Source organism: Mandrillus leucophaeus, unplaced genomic scaffold (genome assembly GCF_000951045.1).
Source record: "Mandrillus leucophaeus isolate KB7577 unplaced genomic scaffold, Mleu.le_1.0 Scaffold252, whole genome shotgun sequence".
In the NCBI taxonomy this organism is placed as follows: Eukaryota; Metazoa; Chordata; class Mammalia; order Primates; family Cercopithecidae; genus Mandrillus; species Mandrillus leucophaeus.
In genome coordinates this window covers 341,213-357,887 of record NW_012102610.1, presented here as the reverse complement: position 1 = coordinate 357,887, position 16,675 = coordinate 341,213, and the positions used below count along the sequence as shown (strand labels likewise).

At 40.9% G+C, this 16,675-nt stretch overlaps 1 protein-coding gene across 4 annotated transcripts in view; it reads right to left on the bottom strand.

The window, feature by feature from the left end:
- The window catches only part of PPARG (peroxisome proliferator-activated receptor gamma), a 164,995-nt gene that overhangs the window by 23,273 nt on the left and 125,047 nt on the right, over nt 1–16,675 (bottom strand). For all 4 annotated transcript variants that reach the window (XM_011983594.1, XM_011983593.1, XM_011983591.1 and 1 more), the window contains one exon: nt 5,315–5,514. In XM_011983594.1, coding sequence (XP_011838984.1) covers nt 5,315–5,514 — 200 coding nt within the window. The remainder of the gene's footprint in view (nt 1–5,314; nt 5,515–16,675) is intronic.

Below are 16,675 nucleotides of genomic sequence, written 5' to 3'. Positions count from 1 at the left end.
AAAGCTGTCAAAGATATTCTGCTTTCCTGCAGGGTTTAGAGATTTAAGACAAACAAATGAAAACTTAATATGAAGAATGATTCACACTCTAATGAACTAGCACATAACCACAGCTCTTAAAAAAATCAATTGCCAGCCAAAGAGTTATTCAGCAGGCAAGCAAGGGTATTGGCCAACTGAGTCCAGCCATTGGGGAAAAAAATCCAAGTGCTTTTCTTTTTAACTCTAAAAATATTATTTTTAACTTATTCTCTGAAAGAAACTGGTTCAGATCTTTTATATCTTTAGCTATTCCTGACAGTCCTGGCAATAGAAGAATTTATTTTATTAATATTGATAGATGGATGAATGATCCCAGAAGCCTAACTTCTCCAGCAGCCCCAGAAACAAATTGGCACTACTATCCTGATTTTATTTCTACTGGGGTCCCTAAGCCCCTTTCTCTGAGGATTCTGCCTGATGTCTTTCCTTTGGGGAGCAAATTCCAGCTCACTCGGGCTTTTCCAGAGATAAAGGGAAAAGAGCCCATATGTTGTTTAGCTGTAAGTGTAGGATTTAACAGGACAGATATCTTTCCAATAGCTTTGAGTCACTGGGTTTGATGGCCATTGTAAATTTCAGAATGCACAAACTTAAATGGGTAAGGAAATGTTTTCATAGAAGTTTACATTTCCATATTGATTTTATTCTTCACTAGTTTCATATTTCACACACTATTTAGAAAGACCATTTTTTCCAATGGCACCAGTTTGCTCTTATAATTATAAAAACAGTGACTCTACGTGTACCTACCATAAACAATGTGATGCTTTGGAACCCAAAGTCCAATATAGCACAAATAAAGAGTTTTATTCCTTATTTGCAGATAGACTGCAGCCAGAGCTTCGCCATCTCTTAGATAGGGGGTGAAAAGTTGGCAGGCACATCAAGCGATTTTTTTCTATTTATTGTTTTATGACAAACCATGGCACTGAAAATGGTTTTTGAAAACCACTGTTTATTTTCACCAACAAACATGGGATCATGTGACAATGATACACCCAGTGTGATCATCACACCAGGGTAACAGTCAAACACTGGGCACTTCCAAAGTCCATTCAGTTATCAAACTGCCTTCATGAAACAGAGCACCTAGTTCTGGCATATGCATGGTTTTCAGAGTGCAGAAAGACCTCTTAAATAAGGGGCCTTGGCTGGAGCAAGCCACTGAAAGGGAAATAGGTTGTGGGGAGAGTCAGTTCCATCCTATTGAGGATGGTTAAAAGGTCTATTGCTCCTAAAATTTCTTGTCCGGCAATCCATAGCTAACAATTCCATATCCCATCTTTTCCCGGCCCTAAGCCTAAAATTCCCAAGCATATTCTTATTTAGGCAAACAATGAAAAGTAGGGCATCCTATACCAAGGACATGATGTTAAAGTTGGTAGAAGGGGAGCAGGGGAATGCAATTTATCCATTTTGAAAGGTGCAAGTGGCCGTAGGGAATAAGATCCAGGAGAAGGAAGTTTAGATGGGGAGGGGAAGGAATCCTGGTCTGCCTGGAGGCAAACGCTGAGCAGCAGCAGGCATTCTACAATAGGCAATGGTGAAATGGAGGAGAATGATACATTTAAAGAATGGCCTCTTCAATCAAGTCATTTCCTTTTCCAAAGGTTCTGGGTAACTGGCAACCCACTATTCTGAGTAGCCTCCCCCAGCCTTGGCCTAACCAACACTAATGACATCAGTCTCAAGCAGGGTGTATAAGAAACGCAAATTGCTCTGCTGCACAGCCATAGCCACTTTTGTATACCTCCCACTCTCTCAAGAGTCCACATTTCTGCAAAACTTTTCCTATCAATGCAAATCTTAACTTTCATGAGTCCTGGCCAAGAGATAACATAACACCCCTGAGAGAGATGCTATCAAATGAATAACATAATCATGTAGATAAAGAACAAACCTCTAGTCTCATTGGAAATCACATTTTGTTTTTTTTTTTCCTTTCCCATATTCCTCTCTGAACTGTTTCTTTCCACTAGTGTTTAATTTGATTTTGCAAGATAAGGAGAAGAGAGGGTGCCAAACAATTGTAGTTTAGTTTTGTGTCATCAGTGAACGGATTATTTTAATTTGGCCCAGTCTCTCTTTTTCCAGATCCTGCCTGCATCCAGATCATCAATAACGTGCAGTTTGGTAAGCAAATATTGGGCTAGTTAGAGGCCCTCTGTTGAAAGTCCAGAATTTCAAAGGGCATAGGCAACCATGTTTAATTCAATTAAGCAAATATAGTCTGAGTAACTATTAGGGGCAAGACACAGTCCTAGTTATTGGAAGAAAATGACAAACGCTTGGCCTCTGAACTTGAAAAGCCCATAACCAAGCATTTTGCAGCCCTTTCCTTTAAATAACTTAATACCTGTTTATTCCATAAAGAACCTCCTTATTTTTTAACTCAAAGATTTAGAGCCAAGGAGTCAACTGGAGTGAGGTATCTTGAGTGTGTCCTCCAGTGACACAGATAAGAGCACGTTGGACACCAGTAGTGTAATTTTAAGTTCTTGACCACCGAGGCTTTTTTTTTTTTTTTTTTTTTTTTCAGTCTTTTGCCTAACTTTCTGGTACTACTAAGTTGACAGGATTTCTAATAAGGATTGTAGGTACGAATTGGAGGATGAAAAGAAGGTGAGAAAGCAGTTGATGAAAACTAACCATGGCTGGTGGCTCACACCTGTAATACCAGCTCTTTGGGAGGCGGAGGTGGGAGGACTGCTTGAGCCCAGAGTTCAAGGCCAGCCTGGCCAATATAACAAGACACTCCTGCCTGGGCAACATAGCAAGACCCCACCTTAAAAAAAAAAAAACAACAAAAAAAACGAACCAAAACTGTAGATAGTTTGCTTTAGGGCTCTTTCCTTTTCAGCAATCCTTTAATTTTTTTCTTCCTGGATATGAATAGTTTATTTTCTGTAGTCCAATCAGCTACGCAGAGGTCTTCATTTGTTTTTGATTTGCTATGGCCAATTTTCTCATTGAACGAATGAGCTTTATGATCACCAGTGTTGTGCAGTCCTGCGCATGTAAAAGCCAGCAGTCCTAGTCAAGGACTTTTGTAATTTGAAAAGAACCAAAACAGCACAAATTTTTTCCAATTGTGAATATATTGGGACAGCAGATGAGGTGAAGAATTCCTACTGTTCTAAAAACTGAGAGAAAACAATCACAGAAAGTTTTCTCAGAGCGAAGCTTTCTCAGTGTGTTATGTCTCCCTGGCTCACTGACAGCAAGTGGGAAAGACTAGCTTCCTAAAGTACTGCGCTGAGGGGCTAGCATGCTACGAATCTTCTGAACTAGAGGCCAGAAAACCTGCATTATAGTCCCAGGTCTTCTACACACTTGCTGTGGGGTCTTAGGGCAAAATGTTTAACCTCTCTGGACTTTATTTTCCTCATCTCTAAAATAAAGAGGATAATAATAGCAGTAGTCAGGTGGCAATGTGACTCGAACCTAATAAATGTGCAAGGTTTTTTTTATACTGTAAAGAATTGAATCCAGGTATATTATTGTTGAGGTATCAGAGACCTATTTGCAAATCGGAAAACTCTGTCCTTATCAGTGTATGGCTCTATGCCGCAAGTTTCCTTTTTCTATTAACTGATTCTCTTACTAAATGGTTTAGCTAAACAGAAGGACTACCATCTTGAGATGGTCATCAAAATACATGAAAAGTTAATGAGATTTTCCCCACAATATATCTGAATAGGGGAAAAGTTACACATATCTATCAAATAATTGCATAGCTCTCTGGGAGGTGTTCACGTGAAAATAAATGAGTGCATACAAGGGCTTTCCATGGTTGGGACAGTGTCTTCTGAGTGTGTTCTGCAGTTCTTACAGCCCTAGGAGCATTGTGCAGACATCAGAATCAAAGCCAAACCCTGTCGTTAAAAACTGAGCTACAAAGCCGGGCGTGGTGGCTGCGCCTGTAATTCCAGCACTTTGGGAGACTGAGGCGGGCAGATCATGAGGTCAGGAGATCAAGACCATCCTGGCCAACACAGTGAAACCCCATCTTTACTAAAACTACAAAAAAATTAGCTGGGCATGGTGGCATGCACCTGTAGTCCCAGCTACTCAGGAGGCTGAGGCAGGAGAATTGCTTGAACCAGGGAGGCGGAGGTTGCAGTGAGCCGAGATGGTGCCACTGCACTCCAGCCTGGCAACAGAGCCAGACTGTCTTAAATAAATAAATAACAACAAAAACAAAAACTGAGGTACAGAGACACGACCCAGGTCATCCAAGCTGATGGCAGAATTGGGACTTGAATTCAGGCACAATTTTATGCTATAATTCCATGTTGTTTTCTCAGTTTCCAGTCAGGGAAGAGCTTTGCTGCTTGGAAAACCTAACTCAGTAACAATTACAACCCATTCTGGGTTTTCTAAACGGTGCTGCTCAATGAGTGAACAGATGTTGGAGAGTCCACTGGAGTGGCCCAGGCAGCTCAGAGCCTTGCAGAAGATAAAATTCCATATGTAATAAAAGGACAGAGCTTCTAGTTGCCCCGGAATAATCAAGAATGCTACAAGGAAGGAAAGGTAACCTAATATCTAGAATCTATTTTATGCCCCATGTTGAACTTCCCTAAGAGGTAACTCTAGACCAGCCTGACCAACATGGTGAAACCCCCCTCTACTAAAAATACAAAAATTAGCCGGGCATGGTAGTGCACACCCGTAATCCTAGCTACTCGGGATGCTGAGGCATCATAATCGCTTGAACCTGGGAGGCAGAGGTTGCGGTGAGCTGAGATTGTGCCACTGCACTCCAGCCTGGGTGACAAACCAAGACAACGTCCCAAAAAAAAAAAAAAAAAAAAAAAAAAAGTAATTCTGGTAGTTCTCCTGAAAGGTGAAATAGTGGGATTCAATACATTTTCTAAATCTAGGTCGGGCTCTTCCCAGAGAAAAGCAAGGCTGCTTGAATGAATATTGCTGTGGCCAGTTATTTTGATGGCGAGAAAAGAGATGGATCCTAAAAGAGGGTGATAGGCTGAGGGGGCTTAAGTTCATTCATTAAAGTTAGGATGACCAATACATTCTAACACTATTCTCAAAGACTTGATGGACTTTTCTCCCTCTTCAAAATAATGTTTACTTATGCTATCTGAAAACACTTCCTGCATTTCAGACTCAGTCTGCAATATGTTAACAGCCAACAGTTGAACAATATTCTGCATGTGCATTCGTAGCGCAGTAAACCATTTACTCAAAGAAACAAAAACCCACAACAACTCCCCGCCTCCCCCAATGAAGACAGCAGAAGAGAACTAACTGATTTGTCTGTTGTCTTTCCTGTCAAGATCGCCCTCGCCTTTGCTTTGGTCAGCGGGAAGGACTTTATGTATGAGTCATACAAATGTTTTGCCAGGGCCCGGAGGTCAGCGGACTCTGGGTTCAGCTGGTCGATATCACTGGAGATCTCCGCCAACAGCTTCTCCTTCTCGGCTTGTGGCATCCGCCCAAACCTGATGGCTATGGAGGAAGAGGAACGACAGGATGAATCATTGGATTACTACTGCTCTGAACATACACTATGCTCTCCCAGCCCTCGTTCCCACACAGTAAAAGCATCTCCTCCTCCACTGCTCTCGAGTTCTGGTTTCTGTCTACCAGTTTGCTCATGTTTTTATAAAAGTAGCACAGACCATCAGTAAAAATTAAACTGTTCACTTTAATTTTTAAAAGTTAATGCCTAATCCTGCTGCGAAAGTGAAAGAATTCAAGAGTTTAGCAAAGGGAGGAAAGTATGTCGACTTAAACATGAAATAATTGAGAACCAACTCCTATTCATCCCTCAAGACCCAATTCAAAGGTCACCTTCTTTGCAGTCCCAGCAGTTGACCTAAGGTCAGGGCACTAGAAGGATCAACACGTTTCACGAATTAAAATACGAAACTGTGCAGAATTCAAAGTTGTACAGACATAGGCTTTGTTCTCAGGGAGTTTGTATGATCTGTTTGTCTCTGTTAAAAAGAAATATGGATGGTGCTTTATCACATCTTACTAGTCTAGAGAGCACTTTTACATGTAGAGGAGAGAAGCCGTAGTTATCTCCCAACTCTCCAGAGTTACCACTTAATGATGTTTGTCAGAAAGACAAACTGGTGGCCTGTAGGGTGAGAAAGTGTGAAAAAAGGTAATGAAAGAAAGAAAAGCAACGAGGAAAATGTAAGAGGGGTTAGTGGGGACTAGTTTGGGGAAAAAATAAACTGTAACTTTTCAACTCAAATATGTTTTCTTTCCTTCTTACCAATATGTTCAGCAAAATAGTATTTTGAATCACGTTCCTTTGGGGGCACACTTTAGGTTCTATGTTTCCCATAATAAGGGTACCTGGCCATCATGTCCACTGCTCCCCATGCATACATAGCTCTGTTCTTACACTCACGACGTGGTATCACAGCCATGTGTTTTTATGGTGATCAGCTTCACTAGACTATATGCTCCTTGAGCGCAGAGACCGTCATATTCGTTTACGTCTCTAGCAAGACTCTGTCTCTGCTGAATCCCAGAACAAAGAGATGGCTCTTTTATTTTATTTTATTATTTTGAGATGGAGTCTTGCTCTGTCACCCAGGCTGGAGTGCAGTGGCACAATCCCAGCTCACTGCAACCTCCACCTCCTCGGTTCAAGCAATTCTCCTGCCTCAGCCTCCCGAGTAGCTGGGATTACAAGGGGTGCGCCACCATGCCTGGCTCAGTTTTATGTTTTTAGTAGAGACAGGGTTTTACCATGTTGTCCGGGCGGGTCTCAAACTCCTGACCTCAAGTGATTTGCCCACCTCAGCCTCCCAAAGTGTTGGGGTTACAGGCGTGAGCCACCGCGCCCAGCCAGAGATGGTTCTTTTATATGTTATTATGCTAAGGGTAGCATTTCTACCATGAGACATGACAGCACATGACAACTTTCCCATCTGAGTACTCCGTGAAAATTTCCTTGGATTTTCCCAAGAAATTGACATGTACCCTTGAGTCTCAAATTCATAAATGCATTTCCATTGACCCTAAATAAATTTTATCACTGACTAATACAACTACTGTTTTGTAGGGGCCTCCTTAGAGACCAGACTTGGGAGTTAGAGGGGAAGAAAATCTTACCTCTCATTTGGGATTCCTTTAAATTGAATTAGCCTGTATTTAGATACTTTTAGTAAATATATCCTTGGTACATGGCCTCTTCATATAGAAACCTTTAAACTGGGAGGTTTTGGTCAAAAATCCTGCTTCCCTACTCACTCTTCCCCATTTTCTTTCTGTGTTGTTCTACGGGGCTGAGGCATGATTGTTCATATTTTTATCTACTGGTGACCCCAGCCCCTGGTGCTAGGCTTGTCTGGGTCCCTCAGGATATGACCTCATCTCATAGCACTGATCACAGGAATTAATCTATAATGTTTTATTTCCTCCCTTGCCATATAATCTCCACAAAGGCAGGAATCTTGTTCATTATTGTATCCTCAGCACTTAGTACAATTTCTCGCACATATTAAGCCCTTGTCTACTGTAATTTGAAATACAATGGAAAGAAACCCCAGATAGCATATTCCTTCAAAATCCTCTGTGAACCTCCTGACCACTTTGCTCAGATAGAATTCCTTATGCAGTTGGCCCTCCATACCTGCAGGTTCCACATCTGCAGATTCAACCAACTGTGGATTGAAAATATTTGGAAAAAAGAACCAATAAAAAATAATATGGGCTGGGTATGGTGGCTCACACCTGTAATCCCAGCACTTTGGGAAAGGATTCGGCTGTAATCCCAGCCGAAGTGAAAGGATTGCCCAAGGCCAGGAATTTGAGAACAGCCTGGCCAACATAGACAGACCCTGTCTCTACAAAAATAAAAATAAAAATAAAAATAATTAGCTGGGCATGGTGGAGTGTGCCTCTAATCCCAGTTACTCAGGAGGCTGAGGTGGGAGGATCCCTTGAGTCCAGGAGTTAGAGGCTGCAGTGAGTCATGATAGAGCTACTACACTTTAGCCTGGGTGACAGCAAGACTCTGTCTCTAAAATAAATAAATAAAACAATGATAAAAAAAAAGACAAATAAAAAAATATGGTATAACAACTTTTTTTTTTTTTTTTTTTTTAAACAGGGTCTCATTCTGTTGCCCAGGCTGGAGTGCAGTGGCACAACCATGGCTTACTGCAGCCTCGACCTCCTGGACTCAATCGATCCTCCCACCTTAGCCTCCTGAGTAGCTAGGACTACAGGTGTGTGCCACCATGCCTGGCTAATTTTTAAATTTTTTGTAGAGACAGGGTTTCACCATGTTGCCCAGGCTGGTCTCGAACTCCTGGGCTCAAGGGATCCTCCTGCTTCCGCCTCCCAAAGAGCTGGGATTATAGGCATGAGCCACAACGCCTGGCCATAAGAATTATTTATACAGCATTTACACTGTATTAGATATTATAAGTCATCTAGAGATGATCTGAAGTATACAGGAGGATATGTGTAGGTTATATGCAAATAATATGCCATTTTATATCAGAGACTTGCACATCTAGGAATTTTGGTATCTGAGTGGATCCTGGAGCAAATTCCAGGGAATAAGGAGGGACGGCTGTACTATGTTCATTTCTTGTTCACCAGTAGTTCCCAATTGAGGAGTGGGGAGGGTAGGGGAGGCAGAGCATATCAGAGTCACATGGTAACTTCTGACATTATATGTTTTCCATGGAACATTTTGATGGGCCATCCATCCACTCAGTTAGGAGTATATAAAAAACCTGGGGTTTGGGACAGTTTATAAAAAGCTTCCTAAATGCTGGGCTCCTGTTGCATGCATACATTAGCTCATGTATTAAACTGTTACTATACTACGATGTTGGTTTATATCAGTTATTCTACTTGAATATAAATTATATGAGTAACAGGTTTTCTCATCTTTGTTCCTAAGTGTAACAAAATACACATAGTAGGTTAACAATAAATGTTTGATGGATATCAAACCAAACCAAAATATCAGGTTTAAAAACATACAGAAAACGAGACACTATGTCCATTAGGAAGTTTGGGAAAATGATCATGAGAAAAGCACTAAGTAAGAAGGCGTATTAAAAGAAGAAGGAATTTTGGTGTAAAACTCAGAGAAAATCAGTTATCCTATAACAAAATAGAGGTGACTAGAATCACCAACTATCTGCTGCTCCTGAACTTTTGTTATTTCACAGAACACACAATACTGTCTCTTTACTCAAGGAATAATTATTGAATGACTACTGTGTGCCAGGCATGGTTCTAAGCTCTGATTCAGTTTTTAAGGGTAAGAGGCTATAAACATATGCAAAAGTTTACACACCTAGAAAAGCTATTTTTTCCTAATGGGTAATCAAAAAAGTTAATTTAAATGAACAAATAGCCAAAGATAGCCACTTACGACATTTGCTAGTCCTGCTTTTCTATCACCTAACAAATATAACCAGAAAGCACCCCTAAAAACCATTTTAGAATTAGGATATATTAAAGTGAGATCCCTCTGCCATAATCTCACAAAAATGTATTTTTATAAGTTGAAGTTCCCCTCAAAGGCTAACCCTAATGAATAAATTATCTGTATTGTTAAGTGCCCATGCTACAAATTAGGTTCCATTTAATTACCAGTGCAACCAATTATATAGGTGATTTTAGCATTTTTATACACCAGAGGTTCATAAAAGGAATGAAAAATAGATTCCATTTGGTGAGACTAAATTCACATAAAACATACAAAAATCTGAAACTGTACAGAAAATAAGGATTTTTATTTACATATTTTTTTTTTTTTATCTTTCAGCTGAGGCACGCATACCTTTTTTAAGGGGGAAAAAGCCAGTGTTATTAGTATATATAGTCAGCAACGAAAAAGCCAGTTTCGTTGCTTCTGAGTCTCACATAATAGTACCTATCTACCTCATGTGAGGTGATGAGAGGAAGTGCTTAGCACAGTTTTGGGCACATGGCAATGCTTAATAAACACTGCTTTTATTGCTGTGGTCTTGGTAACTATGGCTGCTGTGGGTTCTAGACCAGGTTGGTAGTCATGGCACGCTGACCTCTCCCACAGAGAAAGAACAGAATCTGAAAATCTAAACTATGTGTCTGTCTGCCTGTCTATCTCTATTTCTATCTTTCCATCTTTAAATTGTTTGGGAGATGGTGTTTTTTAGTTAAGTAATTCTTGAGCCTCAGGTTCTACCTTTTACCTACCAAGAGAAGGAAAGTGATGGAGGTTGGGAGGTGTTTCCTGTAAGACTGAAGTGAGAGCTTAGAAATAGAAGATGAACAGGCCGGGCGCGGTGGCTCATGCCTGTAATCCCTGCACTTTGGGAGGCCGAGGCGGGCGGATCACGAGGTCAGGAGATGGAGACCATCCTGGCTAACACGGTTCTACTAAAATACAAAAAATTAGCCGGGCGTGGTGGCGGGCGCCTGTAGTCCCAGCCACTCGGGAGGCTGAGGCAGGAGAATGGCGCGAACCCGGGAGGCGGAGCTTGCAGTGAGCCGGGATCCCGCCACTGCACTCCAGCCTGGGCGACAGAGTGAAGACTCCGCCTCAAAAAAAAAAAAAAAAAAAAAGAAATATAAGATGAACATTCTGGATTGGGGGTCAGAACTATAAAGGCTGAGTGTGCTCATATACAAGTGTATTTTTCTAAATCGTCTACCACTGCTGATTAATCTTAAAAGGAAAATGCTTCATGTCTTACTGTGAGTCACTGAGCGAGAACTTTTGGCCTCTCTGGAAAGCAAGGGAATGAATACTGCACTGAATGTAGTCAGGAAGTTTAATTTCTAGTTTCAGCTCAGTGACAAACTAGCTATGTGGCTTTAAGAAAATTACTGAACTTCTCTGGTCTTCAACTGATTTATTTACTGAATGAGGAACTTAGAAAAGAAGATTCTAAAGTTTCCTTCCTCTAGCTCTAAATTTAGCTCTAAAGTTCTACAAATGTCTGCATAGTACTCGAGAACATGCTCTGCTCTCTTTTTAAAAACAGTATGTGTCTAGTTTTTGAGGCTCAAAGAAAATACATTCTGTCTGTTCTACAGATCTGGCACCTGTCACACAGAGCAACTTCCAGAACACTGGCACACAGTTTCCTATTTGGAATAATTCATCATCTACAGAGAAATCTGGTATCTTGGTAAAAAAAAAAGATCAATATCAGAACTGGTAGGCTCCCTTTAGGAAGACTGGGTTTGATAGAGACTCACTAACTTCTGGGAAAGCATATTAGCATTCCTTTATATAACACACTTCTGTTGAGCAGAATGTAGCTACTACTAGCATGTCATAGATTCCATATTGTGTATTTAGTACTGACACTGTTGAACACACAAACATCAAGCACATGGAATAGTCAGATGCCTGCTTTTTGGATCTGGGTACAATGCTAAGAAACAATTAATCGACATGTTTTTAAAACGTCTACCTAATTGTAGGAGCATTAAAGACAAATGCTACTTAATTACAAAGGTTAATTAAAGCAGGTTTTCAAAATAATAAATCCATAGAAAATAAAATAATGAAATAAGACAAGTCTTATTTTTGTCTTTCCACATCTAAGGGATGAATTTGCAATCATTATCAGGCTTTTGAAAATTAGTAAGGCTATGTCTTATGGTCAATTTTTCCACTTTTTATATGTTTGCTGCATATAAGCAAGATATTTATAACATGTGCTTTTCACATGGCTGTGCCAATAAGTTGTTTTCCCATCTCTCTTAAAAAAAATTTTTTTTTTTAAAGACAGGGTCTTTCTCGATCACCCAGGTGGGAGTGTAGTGGCATGACCATAGCTCACTGCAACCTTCTGGGCTCAAGCAATCATTCTGCCTCAGCCACCCAAATGGCTGGGCCCACAGGCGCACATGACCACGCCCAGCTAATTTTTAATTTTTTTTTGGTAGAGATGGGGTCTCGCCAAAACTCCCGGCCTAAGTGATCCTCCTGCCTCAGTCTCCCAAAGTGCTGGAATTGCAGGTATGAGCCACTACACCTGGCTCACCTCTTTCCTTCCTTCTTTCCCTCCCTTCCTTTTTCCTTTTTGTCTCCCTCCCTCCGTCCTTCCTTCCTTCCTTCCTCCCTCCCTCCCTTTGTTCCTTCATTCCTTCCTTCCTCTTCCTCCTCCTTCTATTCTTCTTCTTCTTTTTTTTTTTTAAAGAGACAGGGTCTCATCCTCTTGTCCGGGCTGGAGCACATTAGTGTGATCTTGGCTCACTGCAGCCTTGAACATCTGGGCTCAAGGGATGCTCCCACCTCAGCCTCCTGAGTAGCTGGGACCACAGGCATGCACCACCATGCTCGGCTCACTTCTCTTTCTTGAGGGAAAAAAAACTTGTGCCTGCTGGAGGTTCTGCAGGATTTGGCAATCTAATAACTATTCTTTTGTAGTTCCTCTAAAGTAAAACAAGGAGCAACCTTTACCATTTTTCAACTATTTGTAGAGGACGTTTAAATATTTTCTTAGGTTTCTTTCAAAAATGAAGATGAGCAAAACACCACCAGCTCGCCTCCTAACTCAATCTCTGATTCCCTGAAGTCTTCCTGACATCCTTTAATTCATTCACTGAACACTTGTTTGATGCAACACTGTGCTACGCCGATGGGGCTGGGGGAAAGGATGAAAAGGACTTGTCTGGTAGGGGAGACTGGATATGTTACACAGATGAGTCTCTCTAGTGTACCTCTCTGTGCTACTCTACTATTACCTCCTCTTTAAGTTATCTTTCCTCCACCACTGAACTTACTGAAAGAGTTGTTTTCACTGCGTCTGTGTTTGTCACTTTCTATTTACTTCTCGATCTACTGCAATCTAGCTTCGGGCTCACTGGGATTTACCGAAACTTTGTAAAAATCCTGAATGCTTTTCTCACAGCGAGAACTAACGGCCTCTTCTAAGTTCTCAATAGACTTGAGCTCTCCAGCATTCTTCCAGCCTTTAATGCTGGCGACCATCTCCACCTCTTATTTCTAAAATTTCTTGTCCTGGTTCCTGCTGTTCTGGGTCCTCTAACTTTCTGCCAGCTGCTCTCCAGATCTCTCTGATGGTGCCTCTCCCTTAGCTTGTATTCTGTGGTCCCTAGTATGACCTCTCTAACCTACAACGGGTGCTGATGATTCCTGCTCTCTTTTTACTGAAATGTGGAGCCTTATTTTTCACGTCCTCCTGTATTCCTCTATACATAGTTGCTGGATACTCCATAGGCACCTCTAACACAATATAAAACTGAATTTAAAATTTTCTCCTCCAAACTGGCTCTTATTCCTGTGTTCCTTTCTTGGTTAATTCATTCTATCGCCCAAATGAGATACCCTAAATAATCTTTGACAACCTCTCTCCCTGCAGGCGCTTTTATTCATTGGTCACTGCTCTGATATTTCTCTCAATTTCCTTTCTTCTCGCCCTTCTCAATGTCTTATTTCCTCATATTGCATTGGTCTTCAGATGAATTTCCCAATTCCAGTCTTTTCTCTATCATTTTTACTGCTATCAGTAGTTTTTTTTTTTTTTTTTTCGGTAATATATATCTGATCACTCTCTTGCTTTTTAAGGCAGAATGTGGTATCACAGGAAGGCATGAAACACATAGAAAAGGAAGAGCAGGGAATCAGAAAAGTCTCATGGGAAGGAAGGCATTTGAATGAAGACTTGAATGTCAGGTAGAATTTCCACAGGGAACAGACAGACACATCAACAGAGGCCCAGAGGTATCCAAGCATAAGCCATTTTCCAGGAATAGCAAAATGCAGGGTTTGCCGGAAGTGTGAGTGGAAAGTGGACAGGGGTGGGGAAAGGAGGTAGGCTACAACATGGATGGTTCTGGAGTCCACACAGGGCAGAGGGACAGGGTAGCCGGAGCAAACGTGTACTGCCACATGCATTAGGACTTGGTTACCTTTTCTGAAAGTTAAGATTTGGGTAATTTTTCTTTGCACAACCAAGAAGACTAAAGAAAAAAAAGTAATAGGTTAGCCGGGCGCGGTGGCTCATGCTTGTAATCCCAGCACTTTGGGAGGCTGAGGCGGGCGGATCACGAGGTCAGGAGATGGAGACCATCCTGGCTAACATGGTGAAACCCCATCTCTACGAAAAATACAAAAAATTAGCCGGGCTTGGTGGCGGGCGCCTGTAGTCCCAGCTACTCAGGAGGCTGAGACAGGAGAATGGTGTGAACCTGGGAGGTGGAGCTTGTAGTAAGCCTAGATTGTGCCACTGCACTCAAGCCTGGGCGTCAGAGACTCTGTCTCAAAAAAAAAAAAAAAAAAAAAAAAAGAAATAGGTTAAAGTTGAAATCTATTTGCCATTCAGAATTTTTCCTTTTCTCAATATACACTAGAGCTGCTATTTGCAAGGCACTGAGAGAACTACCTTAAAAATGCTGAGTGTCACAAAAATTTGTGAAATCATTTTTCTGGATTTTTATGAAGCCACTGAGAAATTATTTTGAAAGTTGTCAGTTTCTTAAAAAAAATTAAAAACTCTCTCTCATTTATATCATAAGACATCCTAGTCAGCAAAGCTAAGATTTCACTAGCTTTTAAATTTATGAAAAACATATTTTTAACCAAATCTCAATGTTATAGAGAAAACCTAACTGAATGATTCATAAACAACATGTCAATTCTTGTCTAGATTATTTTCTTAAATAGGTCAGGTGCAGTAGCACTTTCATGTAGTTTCAGCAACTCCAGATGCTGAGGTGGGCCCAGCCTAAGCAACATAGTGAGACTCCATCTCTAAAAATAGTAATAATAAATACATAAAATTTAAAAAATAAAAAGTGCACTTAGCCTAAACTATTTTATTATTTAGTTCATACATAAAAAAAAAAGCTCTGAATATGAATTATTCACTAGTAAAAAAAAAATTTTTTTTTTTGAGATAGGGTGTTGCTCTGTCACCCAGGCTGGAGTACAGTGGTGCGATCATGGCTCACTGCAACTTTCACCCCCTGGGCTAAAGCGATCTTTCCACTCCAGACTCCCGAGTAGCTGAAACCACAGGCGCGCACCATCACCCCGACTAATTTTTTGTAGTTTTAGCAGAGACGGGGTCTTGCCATGTTTCCCAGCCTGGTATCGAACTCCTGAGCTCAAGTGGTCCTCTGACCTCAACCTCCCAAAGTGCTGGGATTACAGGCATGAGTCACACTGTGCCCGGCCCACTAGTCAAAATTCTTAAAGACTAAATAATTTTATTAAAAATACAGAGGACAAGGCCAGCGCAGTCGGTGGCTCATGCCTAATTCTAGCAATTTGGGAGGCTGAGGTGGGATCACCTGAGGTCAGGAGTTCGAGACCATTCTGGCCAACATGATGAAACCCCATCTTTACTAAAATACAAAAATTTGCTAGGCGTGGTTGCGGGCACCTGTAGTCCCAGCTACTTGGGAGGCTGAGGCAGGAGAATCGCTTGAACCCGGGAGGCAGAGGTTGCAGTGAGTTGAGATCAAACCATTATACTCCAGACTGGGTGACAAAGCGAGACTCTATCTCAAAAATAACAATAATAATAATAATAAAATAAAAATAAAGAAGACATATTTTAAAAATGTGATTACTATAAAGGACTTGCCAGCAAGATTTTAAAACAAAAATGACTACTTTGAAAAACTATAAAAATGCGTGCAAGAGCCCATCTGACTAAAGAAGCAACATTATCCATGCGTCTTTTTATCAAGATTCTGCAGACACCAGCTTCACTAACAAACAGTAGTTGATGCAATGATCACTTTGTAAGTTACATGCACCACTGAGTGGCCTAGGAAGCAGGTCTGTATTTCTGCTTCATTTTCATTTTAAGCTTTCCTCTAAGGGCAGTGTCTAGACACAGTAGTGAATTCATTGTGCTTGAGATGACTCAGGAAGGCTTCTGAGCAATCGGTGGAATTAACCCATGGTCTAGAAATGATGGGTTGTTAAATGACCAAAATAATTAAGAACGTGTGTTTATTTTCGTTACTTGCAGGAAAAAAATACGTTTCTGAAGCATATCAATCAGTCCATCAGCTGGGTACTTTTCCTACCCCATGCTGAAAGTGAATATTTGAGAAGTTATGTTTCTAACTGGAAGAATTCTGAAACTATGTTCTTCTACAACGTGTAGGCGATATGTCACAATGAAAATGAAAGTTCCCTCTGAAGAGCTGTAACGCTACATAATCCAGGATGCCATTTATACTTTCTCTAGCCCAGAGGCTCTGGATTTCTGCTCTCGGGCTACATCACTAACCATCAAACCAACTGCCCGAAATTGCTGAGCAACTGATCACAATATATAGACCTGACTCAGATACATAAATTATATTTTTATTTTATGGTACCAAAACATATAGGTGAAAACTTTTAAATTCAGGCAATTGACATGCCAGGTGCCTACATATTTGTGAAGACCGGAGCATTGTAAGACACAGAATAGCTGGTTGAAAAGTGAAAAATCCAGTGAGTTAGGTTGTTTGATTATACAGAATCACAGAATTTTCAAAGTGAAAGGACATAGTGATCACTGATTTCAGTGCCTATCCAATAACATTAGCAAGAGCCCCTAGGGTTCCCTACTGGTTCCTTCAGAAACCTCCTTCAAAGCTGTGAGTGCATGGCCAAAGGGGAAGCTACATTCATCAACCAGACTAATCAGAGACCAGA